Source organism: Cryptotermes secundus, unplaced genomic scaffold (genome assembly GCF_002891405.2).
Source record: "Cryptotermes secundus unplaced genomic scaffold, Csec_1.0 scaffold555, whole genome shotgun sequence".
Lineage (NCBI taxonomy): Eukaryota > Metazoa > Arthropoda > Insecta > Blattodea > Kalotermitidae > Cryptotermes > Cryptotermes secundus.
Window position 1 is genome coordinate 174,045 of NW_019729217.1, and position 14,726 is coordinate 188,770.

General features: G+C 38.1%; 2 protein-coding genes across 2 annotated transcripts in view; both read left to right on the forward strand.

The window, feature by feature from the left end:
* Positions 1-8,006, forward strand: part of LOC111865514 — a 163,233-nt gene extending 155,227 nt beyond the window's left edge. Inside the window, exon 5 of the mRNA XM_023853609.2 lies at positions 3,755-8,006. Within this exon, the coding sequence (XP_023709377.1) occupies positions 3,755-3,907 (153 nt within the window). The 3' untranslated portion in view covers positions 3,908-8,006. The remainder of the gene's footprint in view (positions 1-3,754) is intronic.
* Positions 8,007-9,560: 1,554 nt separating this feature from the next.
* On the forward strand, positions 9,561-14,717 carry LOC111865513 (zinc finger matrin-type protein 5). The gene is made up of 3 exons (XM_023853607.2): positions 9,561-9,938; positions 10,096-10,233; positions 13,022-14,717. Exons 1-3 carry the CDS (start codon positions 9,812-9,814, stop codon positions 13,270-13,272), a joined length of 516 nt encoding a protein of 171 aa, XP_023709375.1. The 5' UTR covers positions 9,561-9,811; the 3' UTR covers positions 13,273-14,717.
* Positions 14,718-14,726: the final 9 nt, after the last annotated feature.

Genomic DNA, 14,726 nt, shown 5'->3' on the forward strand with positions numbered 1-14,726 from the left:
TGGGTGTGAAACTTGGTCTCTGACATTAAGGGAGGAACATAGACTGAGGGGGTTTGAGAACAGGGTGTTGAGGAGAATATCTGGACCGAAGAGAGATGAAGTGACAGGAGGTTGGAGAAAACTGCATAATGAGGAGCTTCATAACTTGTACTCTTCGCCAAGTATAATTAGAATGATCAAGTCAAGGAGGATGAGGTGGGCAGGGCATGTAGCACGAATGGAGGAGACGAGGAATGCATATAGGATATTGGTGGGAAAGCCTGAAGGAAAGAGACCACTGGGAAGACCAAGGCGTAGGTGAGTGAACAATATTAAAATGGATCTTAGAAAGATAGGATGGGATGGATTGTATTAATCTGGCTCAGGATAGGGACCAGTGGAGGGCTCTTGAGAACACGGTAATGAACCTTCTGATTCCATAATGGGAAATGCTTGAGTAGCTGCAGAATTGACGGCTCCTCCAGAAGGCCTTAGCTCCATGAGTAAAAAAAGTAAGTAAGTCAGTAAATTATTCAGGTTAGCAATATTCTGTTTCAGAATTTCCCTCCTTTATTGCTGCTTCATATGTTATTTAATCACGTCACTAAGTAACGGGATCAAGGATCCAACGAGAGTTCTATCCAGTGGATATCTGGGCCATGCCGACAGGACGTGAACTCACCACTTGCCTCCATTTCGTCTAGCCCCTATATGTGTCTCAGTCGCCATACATCCTCATGGAGTGGTTCCTGAGTAAACACAGGTACACTTCCCACCACGGCGGCCTTGGTTCGACTCCGGGTCTGGTCAAGTGGGATTTGTGGTGGACAAAGTGGCTCTGGGGCAGGTTTTCTCCGAGTACTTCGGTTTCCCCTGCCAATCTTCATTCCACCAATTGCTCCACAATCACCCCCACCTATCATCTGGGGCTGGTACAATAGGCCAGAAGTGGCCGCAGTACAAGGGGCTTAGTCCTACCCCACTAGCAATAAGAAAAGAAAAAAGCACAGGAACAACTTCTGTAACGTTTTTCTTTTGCGTACCTTGTAGGCAGGAACTTAGTTCTTGTTGCTGTTAATGTAAATGACCATTATGAATTCTGGTCGTCAGTTCGTAAAACCAACTTACTTCGCTAGAAACCGTGTCCGTATTTGCCAAGCAGTGACTATACTCCGAATTAGCGAGGGTTGTGCGCTTATCTTTAGAACACTTCTCCGCTACTCTCGCACGTTCCGTCAACAACTGTGTCCTATAGAGAGGCAGTTGCTTGTGTTTCGGTTAGGAAATTTATTGCCATCCTGTACAAGATTATAAGACGGCATCAGCTGCATGCACTACCGACTAGAAGTAACTTTGTGCATGGTTCCTTTAATCATATATCGTATTTGTATTTATAATATAGCTTTGCTTTAGAATGTTTTATTACTTGATGAATAAAAGATTCAAATTAGTGTACGTATTGAAATGTGTTTATAATTTATACATATATGTGATATGAATTTTGAGTTGATAATTTAAAATTCGAATGTTAATGTGTAGGAAAGCAAGCACGGTACAATGTAACAGTGTTCGTACGCAACCCATGATATTCGCTTTTTCCTGACACCGTGACGTTGGAAACTGTCGTCCCTCGTTCATTCATCTTCTCTATAGCCACATTTTCCGTCCTGTGATGCAATCCTTGCTCCGTTGTTTCGTTGTTTCTTTGCTTATGCATTCCTCGTAATTTCAGGTTGTAGAAGCATACATCAACAAGAAAATTTGAACTGCTTATAATAAAAATATGAAATCTAAATCTATACTTATTTAATAATAAAAGAAGCCGCGCCATAGGTCAGGCGGTTAGTGGCTGGCTTCCCACCGCGGCGGCTCGCGTTCGATCCCGAGTCTGGTCAAGTGGGATTTGTGGTGGACAAATTGACGCTGGGGCGGGTTTTCTCCGAGTCCTTCGGTTTCTCCTGCCAATCTTAATTCCACCAAGTTCTCCATCATCATAATCACCCAGGGCAGGCTACAATAGGCCAATCAGTGGTCGCCGTGCCGAGTGTACGCAGCTGGACTCCAAACTCCACTAAGCGAATTAAAAAAATATAATAATAAAAGAAGAAATTAAATAATTGATTTTGGCTGACTAAATTAATCTAATATCAAGACTAAATTGTCTCTATGAGGTGTGTTTTGTACATACAGTAGCTTATGGGTACGCGGTAGCGTAGTTGATTGAGCCACTGTGCTACAAGCCTCAAGGTCGTGGGTTAGTGTTCCGGTGAGGTGGATTTTTCAGTTGACCTACTCCTTCCAGCCGCACTATGGCCCTGGTGTCGACTCAGCCTATAACAGAAATGAGTACCAGGAATTTTCCTGGGGCGTGAAGGACGGCCGGTGCGGTGCGCAAGGTTTTCAAACTTACCGTCATCTGTGAGTCTATTATCTAGAGAAAATGTGGGAACCTCGACATCTCACAACCCTACGAGGCTTCACGTCCTGTTACAGGGACAGCTTTACCTTTTATCTTATTACATCTCGGTAGCGTAGTTGGTTGAGGGGCTACGCTAGAAGCCGAAAGGTCGCGAATTCAGGTCCCGATGAGGTCATTGAATTTTTTTCAATTAACCTAATTCTTCCAGCCGCAGTATGGCCCTGGGGCCCACTCAGCCTCTAACAGAAATGAGTACCAGGAATAAATTAAATAATCTTCCTGGGGAGTAAAGCGCGGCCGGCGCGTAAGGCTGACAACCTCACCACCATCTTTGAGCCGATTGTCTAGATAATGTGGGACCCTCAACGTCTCACAACCCTATGGGCCCTCACGGCCTGTTACGGGGATAGCTTTACAACTTTTTTTTACATCTGATTAGTACTTAAATTTCAGTTCCAACCTTGCATAAAACGTATTTCTTCTACATTACAAACATGGACTGTTTAATGCTGTTACAGAAATTACTGTTTGTTCTGAGAATTGTACGAACCACATAAACACTGCCTGCAGATGTTCTTACTGTCACAGCAGGTGATACATATAGTGACCACTGTGCTCCAAAGGAGTAATCAATTAAGTAACTCTGTGGAGAACATAATCATCTTGAGAAGCTAATAGTGGCTAATCGGCTCAAGAAATTTCCCGAATTTTATGGAAACCGAAAGTTCTTTACGGCGTGTATAGCAGACCGCCATTGAACCCTATCCTGAGCCACATTAATTCAATCCACATTCCAACACCATATTTCATTAAGGTCCATTTTAATATTATATTCCTATCTATATCCAGATCTCCAAAGCGGCCTATTCCTTCTGGGTGTTATACTGGTTACGAGAGAGTATAATACGCTATATACATCAGTGAGAGAAAACAGAGGAACTGTTGCTATTACTGCTTTAAGTCTCTCTGTTTGTGTAACGGAATTTTTCTATTCACGCTATTATTTGTTCTATTTCCTGTTACGGACCTAATAGCCGACACTCTAAAGTATTATGAATTATTGTGTGCCTTTCGAATCCTCGTTCACAATTTTTTTTTATTTAGTTGCTTAAGTAAACTCCAGTTCCTTAATTTCAGTGTTAATCAGTTAAAGTTTTAGACACTATGCAATGTGATATCGACAGGGAGAGAAACGATATCCCGGACGGAGAACGGGTACTTCTGCTTGTAAGAAACAAAATGAAACACGGTACTAAAATCTTGTTCGTATGATGTCAGCACCCTGAACCCAGGCGCCATATTTGTCTATCAGCAATAAATACAAGATATAGACTGTGATATTTTGTTTGCTTTCAGGTTGACGATGAATTAGCTGACATAGACCTCAATGATCCTGATCTAAATAAGGCTGCCACCAAGATCCAAGCGTCTTTCCGCGGGCATAAGGTGCGCAAAGAAGTTATACCTAAAGATGGCGAAAACGGAGAAGAGATGGCGACAGGACAATGAGCGGTGGCCATGTCACATTCACGTCACGTTACGTCACGTCGTAGCACCGACGCGATGCCTGAACCTGCTGAAGTCATGTTATCCAGAAGCATTGCCTTTCAATGCTGATGTCAAAATATACAAGTTGTTACAGTTATTTTCCTCTTTATAAACTATATAAAATTTATAGAAAAAGATATATATATTAGACAAATCAGTGCCAGAAAATGAATGGTTCACAGACAATGTTTTATGAATCTGGTTTAACAATTACTATTATTCTAGTTCAAGCCGTTGTTGAAGATTAATATGTTCTTGTTATTTACGTATGCATTGGCAACAAAGCCAAATTAGACCAGTGATCTAAAATGCTACTTAAATCATATAATTTATTTCATTGAGTAGAGACCTCATGTATGATGAAAATATACGTCAAATATGAGATTGTTCATGGATTTATGCGACAGCAGGCATTAAGGGTATATGTACACAGGCTTTACATCACTTCTTGAACATGTGGCATATTTTTAACATATGGAATCAAATTTGTTATAGCTAATTTTCCAAATTAGAAGAACACTTCTTGAAACTGAGTTCCTCATCATGTGCATAGTATGCAGTCTGTTTTTGCTTGTTCTGGCTAATACATATATTGAAGAAATTATAATTATGTATAGTATTTCATACAAGATTTGATCTAAATTCTACGCTAAATTAGAAACTATCAACAGCTCTATCTAGGAATCCTACACAGTAGGACTTTCTTCATAACCAATCCACAAAGAACATAACCCATATTAAATGCCTAAAAGTTCAGAATTCCATACATATGCCAGCAACACTGAATGGTTCTACATAAATTATACAAGAGAATGTGATGATTATCCAATTCTGATGCAAGAAACAACCATATATTTCAGTAATTAAATGTTATACTTTCATATAACCATAATTATTATCATTGTCATTATTATTATCATTACTAGTCACTTTGAACGAAGAGAGATATAAGGTAATCATAAATTTATAAGAAAGTGGTACACAATAAAAATATAAATGATTTAAATTGTTTTTATTAATCATAAGTTGTGAATATACAAAGAGAGATACTAAACAAATATAGACAGATTCACACAGAAGAACTATTTCATTGGTCCAGTTTGGCTGTCTGATGCCGCATCCTTTAACTGTAATGCAACTCTAGCATAGAGTAAAAACATTTGGTATTACAAGACACATCATGGTTCAAACATCGGGTTTGGACTCCGTCCGTAATACCGCAGATATGTCAAGACATTCTATAAACTCTACCTCCTTTACCGCCATTTGAAACATCCAAAAAGTAGTCATAGGAGAATTTTTATGGATGAATCTAGAAAAGTTGTAAGCCCAATCTGTTAAGGAAAATTGTTAATACAGTCTTACTGTCGAATTTTTTTTCTTCACTTGGGCAATACTTTTTACTTTGGCCTGATTTGATTGTAAAGATTACAACTCTTCTATCACTGTGTTGAGCCAATAGTATCTTCTGTGCCTCAGTTTATATCGATAGAGCAGCTTTGAACACTTTCAATTACACATTTTTAGGGCTGACAGAATTATAATTGAGTGCTGAATACTCCAAGATTATTGTGACATTAAGTAATATTGGCTCACTAATTTTAACTGGTTTCACTGAATCTGTCTGTTCCCTTGCTGATTCTCCATTTTGAATTTACACAATTTCTCTGCAGATATAATATTAATGGTGCTTATGAAATTTTCATATCTGAAAATATGTGTAGTTGTTCTTGCTGGCCTGTATCTAAACAACAGCTGGCTTATAAATTAATTTCCAGCACAGTGGGGTATTATTCAACATATCACATGATGGGGTGGACAACGAGAGAATTGGGATTTCAATCCAGCTCCACAGTTCACTCAGCCTCCTACTGGGAGCTGTTTCCCCAGGGGTATAGCATTCTGGGCATGATACTAGCCATTGATGTCCACTGAGTGCTGAAAGTTGAGTGGGATTAGAGCCATACCTCCACTAGAAGACCAAAGTTCATAGTGGTCTGTAGTACCACTTCTTCATCTTTACTTAAGTAAAAGAGTTACACATTAACAGATTTTACTTTGAACAGGAAATTCTCACAATGACACTTAAGGAGGTGGATTTAAAGAACGTCTCTATTCATTGCATTACTAAAGCAAATAATGACATCTGTAATTCTATACTTGAAGAAAGATTGGAAAAGACTAATATGAATATAATATAATATATATATTAAATAGCGAATTATAATTATAAAAGTGCTGAAAGTGTAAGAAAGTGAAATTCCAGTCGTTTGTTAATAGCACTCCTTCATTAAAAAAAAATCTATTTTGTTTTCAGAATATCAGAATCCACATGAAAAGTGTGATGCATTCCTTTAAAGATCAACCTTACTTTATGTAGTCCTGTCAGTCACATGAAGTAATTATTTTATTTTTCAGCCACATATTCCTGGAAGGCTAGCTTTATTAATTTTTGTTACACTAGTATTCTATCCTAATAAATTTTAAGTGATTTATGAGATTCGAGTTTTTCATGATGTTCAAAATTAAAGATATCCTTTGTCTGTAATGTGGTGCCCTGTAGTTTTGTATATAAGTTCCTCCAAAATGTTGGTACCTGTCTACAAAAACTGCATGACATTACATCCCAAAGAATTGTAATTTTAACTGTCTGTTTAATTTCACTGTAACTGTTAAGTAAGGTGTCTGTTGTAGACCTTCCAACGCAGTTAGAAATATGTGATTTGTGTTCAAGGTATTGTTTTCTTATGGTGAGCATAGTATTACATTTAAGAGGATGATCATTTTTCTGACATTGTAATGACATTACTCACATGATTTTATGTAGTTCTGTTTTAAATTGACTACTTATATTTCAGATGAAGCTACATAACTAGCAACATTTAAGCATATTTATTTGACAGAATATCAAATTATGAAAATATATACTGAATGCTACCTGCAGATTTGTGACTCTTAATAAATGTTTGAATGTTAAAGAAGAACATCTAACCTTTCATTACATTTCAAAACGGTAAAATGATAAGAAAATTTAACACTCATTTTATTCTCTCAAAATTTGCAGTATCCCACAACTTACGCTATATGTGAATAATAATAATTCACTTATATATTTTGCTTCTTGGGGTAAATATTACATGAATCCTTGGTAATATTATTCATATATTTCAGTATGACTGTGAGAAGAAGCTATTAGTGTTAAACAACAATTTATACTGAAACAATGAAGCGGTTTTACTCAAACCTGTTTCAGTTTTATTCAAAGTGTTATAGAAACTCCATTCCCACCAAAAAATGAAGCAAACTAACGATATTCTAGTCAATATTCTTATAGTATCATAATTAATCTATAGCTCTTAGAACTGTGTAGTGTATATCAGCCATTGCAATATTCTGCATTCATGTTCACTCATTATATACAGCACACCGTCACTTAACGTTCTAACCGTACATATGCCAACACATTACTGCTTAATGTAAGGCCCCGTTCACGCAGGTATTATTTGTTGACTTAACAAGTAGAAATGTATTTTGAATTTTCAATTGTGAAGGTTCTGTCATTTAGCAACAGAATTTTCTATTCCTGTGAGAATGTGTAATTAAGTGGAATGGTCAATATGGTAGAGTGTGTCTGAAATGTGACAGTTCTTGCAGTTGTATTGACATCAGTTGTTGACCTGAAGAAGGAGCTAAATTTGTGATACATTTGTCGTGATGTGTTTGTGTTGAATGCATTATTCTCATATCAGCTGTACAGTGTATAGCAAAAATGGCCTTTGTGATCATATATACTGTGTGAATTGAAAGCAGGCTATGTTCGAATTACTGTACTTGAAGCTATATGTGAACGGGGTTTCAGTTTCTTCCTGATTATAGATAATATGACAATGGCATTGTTTATGTATAAAATGCTTTTGGGTGGGAATTCATGTCTGTTTAGTTATTTTATAGATAAGGAAAAGTTTCAGTAATTATCTGTTTTGTGTTCACCAATGTATAAAACATTTTATTGTATTTGTTAAATAAAGAAAAATCAGTTTTGCTGACATTATGTAAATTATATGCTCTGGACAAAATTGTTACTTATATTTAGAAAACATGTTCCAGTTACATGGTTAATAGGTAAATACAAAAAAGAAGAAAATCCTAGATTTATAATTACTTTTTCCAAACCACCCATAAACTTCTCTGTAGGAGCATCCATTAGATAGATATTTATGTAGCTAAGTAGCTAGAAAACTAAGTGGTTAGTTGGTTAGTTGGTTTGAGCAGGTGGACGGATATGTGCATAGGGTATATCAGAAGAACAAAGTCTTCTGGGTCACAACACCTTGTAGTTCAGAGAGAGGCCAACATTTCAAAGAAATATACTGTCTTCATCTCTGGGCTGAAAAGTAAGCCAAGCATGAAATCAACAGAAGTAGGTGGCAAAGCTAGGCTTACTCCTCAACCCTGAAGATGGAGGCAGTATGTTCCTCTGAAATGTCAGGCTCACTTAAAACTGCATGACATTACAATCCAACTGGAAGGCCATGCTGTAGATTGTCATTGTTATGAAAACCTCAGTTCTGAGAGAGTCCATCAGGTTTCGGTCAAGTGGTTCATTAGTCACATAGTTATTAATTGCTAGGTAAATTTGTATTCGTTAGTTGGTTTGTTAGTTACCTAAATAGTTTCTTAGTTTCTAGTTGGGTAATATATATGAATTACAATCAATAACTGAAGATTTGAGTAATATATGGTTTGGTAAATCTGACGACTTCGATCACCAAGGGAAAAACAGAGTGAAGGAATGAAGTGTTATGTGAAGAAATGGATGTTATGGCAGTACCTAGACAACAGAGCACCGAGACAGTATAGCCATATTGGACAAATGGAGGATGAAAGGTAATTGATTTGTTACACAGGTCATCACCATGAAGAATAGACTTACAATACATTATGTGGAAATATACATTACAGCTATTAGATAAGATGGAGACTGGCTGAACAGATTACAGTAGAAGCTGAACATAAACCCTCTAAGTTACATAAGTTAGTCCTTGTGTTGAGAAATTTATGTGCAGCAGTGTTATGGCCTCACCTAGATCTTAATCGACAGACAAATTTCGTACTTCTGTCTATCATGTACTACAGGAAACAATGTGAATTTTGTATTGGAAGAGTTTCTTGACCTTCCTTTCTTGGGCTGCTTACTGCGCTTTTTCAACAGCAACGATATACGAGAGCTTCTTCGATCTTTTTATTGTGCTGGATCAAGTTGTTTTTATTAATGTAATTTATGTGCCTAATCAAACAGACTAAATTACATTAACCAAAACGGACAACAATACGCATTCATTGCTCACGTCCTTTGATTACATCTTAAGCACGATTTGTATCAAATCCTCACAAATCTATATTATTATAAGCATTATAACTATTATTATACTTGCAAACATGGCCGCACTGACGTCACGAAACCCCCCCACTCCCAGTTTCGCCATCTGGTGGGAATAGCTGAAATCATCCAGATTGAATCAATACCAGCATAGAAATTTTAAATTGAATTATTTCCCTTAACATTTCATGATTATAGATTTTTATAATGGATTTATTCTCTTTAGAGGTCCTTCTAAATATTTCCATGGAATAGTATCTGCTGCAATATTTAATTTGTGTGTTTCATTTTCCATTCGAAATGTCGAAGGCAATTTTGGAATCATGAGGTATATTTTCCGTAGTGTTTGCTCTGCGTCGGTAAATGAAGTGTGAGGCATGTCGCGATCACAGACTGTTAACGTAATTGTTTTGTTTTAGGGAAATTTTTAGAGGTTATAGCATATAAGTATTTATGGTGGATGTTGAGTTTATAAAATAGTGGTTATGGGAAAGAGATATTATTGCGATTATTGCGATCGATCATTCATTGATGATTTAGAGGCTAGGAAGAAACATTTAAATGGATCAATGCACATGAGACTAAGAAAAGAACATTACGATTCCTTTAGGGGTAAGTTATGCGTAAGACAACACGCGCATTCGTTATTTATTATTTAATTTCGAGATTGTCAACACATGTATCGAAATGTCATCTGTTAAAACTGCCAATTTGATATGCTTAACGGATCTCATAAGATGTGCACAGCTTCGTGTGTTTGTTCTTCCAGACCCTCAAACGTTACTGGCCGAAGAATCTGCAAAAGAACCCTGCAAAAGATTTCTTCATACCGGAGAATGCGTTTTTGGCTCCAACTGCAGATTTACCCATTTTTCTCGTCAACAACTTCAGGATCTTAAGCAGCAAAGTAAGTAAATAAAGGAATCCTTTTATTTTGCTTAGAAAAAGACGTACTCCTTGTATAACCGTAGATCTTGATGTATTGTTTGCAGTGGGTGGTGGGAGATCACTGTGCAGTGGCCCCACATTGGCATAGAACTCACTGATCTTGTGAGCCACATGTAACTTAGCCAAGACATGAATGTGTACTTATTCTAAACCACCTGCCTTACTAATGTTTAATAGTTTCTGTATTTGCAAACCTAAAGTAAATTACATTTAACCCTTTGCCATTCTATTTAAACGCTTCTAAATAGCTGTATAACCTTAATTCAGACTTATAAATACAGATATCAGAATACTGTAGTAAAACATCTCTAAACCTTTACAACTCCCTGGTCTATAGCTAAACTATTTCAGTTTTCTTTTGGTGATGTTCCACAACTGTTAGAAGAAGTAGGTAATGCGACCTGAATAGACAGGACATGCCACAGCCATCAACATGAATCAGAAGGGAGAGTGAAGTAGCCTTAATGTAGTCTGTGTAGTATGTTACCTGCAGATAGCATCACCATAAATTTGATGTATTACATTATCTTAACACTTTGTGGACCAGCAATTTAAATATTTAAATCACCCTGGGGACCGGTACTTTTTAACCCACTACCCTAACTTGTGCACTGTTCACTTTAAAAATTAATATAAAATATCCTAATTAATTTTATGAACTACAATTTTTGGAGAACACTTACCAATGCTTCTAGAAGTGCTTGGGAGTGTGATATTTCTGGAAACATTCCCCTTCTACCTGCACTTTTGTCAGAGCTACTTTCACTTATATTGTCTGTAGCCACAATTGTTTGTTGTCCTCTGCCACTGCCACTGCCACTGTCAAATCACTATCACTACACGTCTCAGAAGGAATGTCAAATAGCTCACGTCAGCACGTCAGAGAACAAGTCAGATATTGCTTGGTTTTCAACCGCTTCTGTCCTTGACTCATTGTGCAACTAACTTCCTGTCTGGTACATAAGAGCTTGAAGGGTCAAAGATAATTTTCCTTTGGAAGGGGTACCCAAACAGCAAGATCAAGTTACTGCGTACTAAGCAAACATTCCGGAATAATATTATGCAGTAGTCATTTTATNCACGTCAGAGAACAAGTCAGATATTGCTTGGTTTTCAACCGCTTCTGTCCTTGACTCATTGTGCAACTAACTTCCTGTCTGGTACATAAGAGCTTGAAGGGTCAAAGATAATTTTCCTTTGGAAGGGGTACCCAAACAGCAAGATCAAGTTACTGCGTACTAAGCAAACATTCCGGAATAATATTATGCAGTAGTCATTTTATTTGGGTGGCGCCAGAGAAAGGTATAATGTGTTACAATCTAACGTGTCTTAAGTCATAAAAATATGCCACCAGTCCGCCACGTTTAAAAGCGCTGGGCATAAAATTATGCCACCAGTCCGCAAAGTGTTAAAACACTGTATGATTTTTCCCACAACATGGCATTACAACCCAGAAGATCATAATCTTCCACTTCATGCCATTTCACATCTCTGTATTTTATATTTTTGAGATCCATTTTTAAGTCTGATAAATGGTTTCTTACCACAAAAGTTTTGAACTAAAATTTTGTATATAATTCTTGTTTTCTTGCCCTGGACTAATAGATAGGTAACCAGAGGTGTTTCTCATTGATGTGGGTCAGTCAACATCCTGGTGAGGGGAGGATCAAAATGGGGCTTCCAAATTATCCCCTCCACCATATAACCATCTTACATCTTCATATGTAATGTATACCGTTCTGTGATCGTCTCTTTTGCACTCCTTGCTGGCCTTGTTTGCTGAAGACGTACTAAATCCTGTTGGATTATGATCTTAGTAGCTTGATGCCACCTAGTACTATATATACTTACCCCAGCCCTTGCCACCTCGTCCTCACTGTATAAATTCGTGTTGTCCAGGCTGGTCATGTCACGTTTCTTCCCCTTCTAGGGCTATTATCTTAATTAGATTAAGGGCCTATAACTCATATTTTCTGCATGGTTTATATAATTATGTTTTCAATGGCTAGGCTATTTAGCAACTGATTGATGAATTGGAACAGATCTGGAAGGAAGTAATCATGACCTAATTGAGGTACTATCCAGAGACTGAGGAAAATGACAGAAATTCTCAGTCACAATAGATGGTCTGGCTGTGATTCAAACTATGCCCTCCCAAATACAAGTCTAGAGAGTTGCTCATGGACCAGCCTTTTTGATCATAATTCTTATTAAGCCCTGTCTCATCATCACAGATATGGTGTAGTTATTTCTCATGGTTTTAAGGGCATGAGTCTGACTTTAGTCTCTATTTAGAGACCTCTTAATGATACGTGCGTGGACTCTTTGTCATGGCCCCTAAATGCAGGTCAAGGAGCAGAGCCTAGACATTGATCTTTATGTACACCCACACAACACTGTATTGGGGGCCAACATGACCTAGACCAGTGTTTCTCAACTGCCGGACCACAGCCTGGTACCGGGCCCTCGTCATATGGAAAGAGAATTTACTGGGCTGCGGTCTCACGAAGGTTCAGAACCACTGGCAAAAGTTTTATATCGAGTTTCATGACGTCTTATGGTCTGCAGCATCGTTTGATGTGTGTGTGAGCCTGCACCTGGTACTCAGTACGGTGCTAGCTGTTACCACAGTCAAGACAAGGGATTGTATTTTAAAGTTATGCTTCTTCATCTGCTGCCTTTGCCTGCTCACATCCATGTCTTTGATTGAGGCCCTCGTAAACTGAAGTTGATTATTAATATTTCAGTTGAAGAAGCCGAGAGAGAACAAGAGATGAAAACGCTGAAGAATGGTATCCCAGAAGGAGATACAGCTAGCATTTTGGCTTCTTGGCTTCAGCATCGAACCCAGAGACAGCTTGCTGCACAACTCAAGCCTGAAAGTAAACAACTTTGGGAATTACCACCTAGCTTACAAGTTCGACTTGACTTACCGCCATCTCTGCATCCAATTACTGTAGATAGCTTCACGGACGCAGATTTTGAGGAGTGGGGCTGAATTTTGGTTTTGTGTCACATCCGTGTCGTACTCTTTTTCCTTACGTGTATTTTCTGTGTCTCCCACCATGTATATATGTCTCCCCAAAGTTCCTCCACCTGAATTTCTGTCTTCTCAATGTATTTCTGAGGTATGTTTCATAATTTGTTCCCATTTTGTTGTTCGGCTTCTGTTTGGGCATGTCCCTTTCAGTTTTGTGTTCAGAACTTTTTTATTTTAAGTACCATGTGAAAAAATATATGGGCAGTCATTTTGTGAGTGTTAAGAATATTAACATTGCCGGAGAAAACAGCCCAAAAGTTTTGCTTAATAGGTGATTTCTCACATGTAAAATACTGGGTAGTCTCTTGTAAGGAAAGTTGACTTTACTGTGATCACAGTGCAGTCAGAAGCTTGTAGTTGCCATTGAATCTGGAGTAGACTGACTATTGCTAGAAAACGAACCCCAATCTCTTGCAGTCCTGCAAGTGTGTCTCTTGGCAGTACTCATTCATTAATTAACTCATTCCATGTAGCAGAATCCATCTTGAGCAGCTAATAACCACAGATTGTATTGAAGCTGCAGAACAAATGAGTCGGTGGTGGGGATGACAGTGCTCGAGACTTTCTCCCTTCTATATACAGTCCTTACTGGCCGGTGTCACCTAGCCCACAGCACTTGTCACTAGCTGGAGTTACCACACATGCCGACATTCCTGTGAACAGAATCATGACCAGAGGGCTGGAGGGGTATATGGGGAAAAATGCTGAAGAGGGATGTGTAAGAGCCCAGAGAAGATATGGAGGGTGTTTTTCATGGATCTTCATTCCATGTTCTCAGTGGAGTCATGAAAATTGCCACCTTTAATGGAACATGAAGGTTCATTACCAAGTTCTCTAGAGCCCATCACTGACCCCTATCCTGAGCCGTACAAATCCCATATCCAGTATACATCCTCCCATCCTGTTTATTAAGATCCATTTTAATGTTGTCTATCAGCTGGTCCCAAAAATCTGTATCCATTTCTTACCTTTCCATGCGTGCTACATGACCTACCCATTTCATCCTTGATTTGATCACCCAAACATCCGGCAAAGAGTACAAATTATAGTTCCTTATTATGTAATATTCTCCAGCTCCGTGTCATTCATCTGTCTTAGGTCCAAATAGTTTCTTAAGCATATTGTTCTCAGACACACTTAGTCTGTGTGAGTGTTGAGGTTCCCATGAGAGGACTGTTTGCTGGGGTGTGATGCTGTGTAGCGGACTATCAGTATTTCCCAGAATCCCAACGTTAATCTTCCCTTCATATGAGAGATGTAGGTTGGACACAGTACAACTCTTCTTTCATTAGTGTTCTGAGCCAGAGATCAGATAGTGAAAAGTGTTTGGCCCAAACTGATAATTGTATGCAGATATCATCCCTCCTTCCTTCATGTTGCAGAATTCTTTAATGTACAGAAATGAGAATGGG

Coding starts and splice junctions, on each gene's coding strand:
- LOC111865513 (XM_023853607.2), top strand. CDS start 9,812: ATGGGAAAGAGATATTATTGCGATTATTGCGATCGATCATTCATTGAT. Junction 9,939..10,095: donor ACATTACGATTCCTTTAGGG/GTAAGTTATGCG, acceptor TTGTTCTTCCAG/ACCCTCAAACGTTACTGGCC. Junction 10,234..13,021: donor TCAGGATCTTAAGCAGCAAA/GTAAGTAAATAA, acceptor TTAATATTTCAG/TTGAAGAAGCCGAGAGAGAA.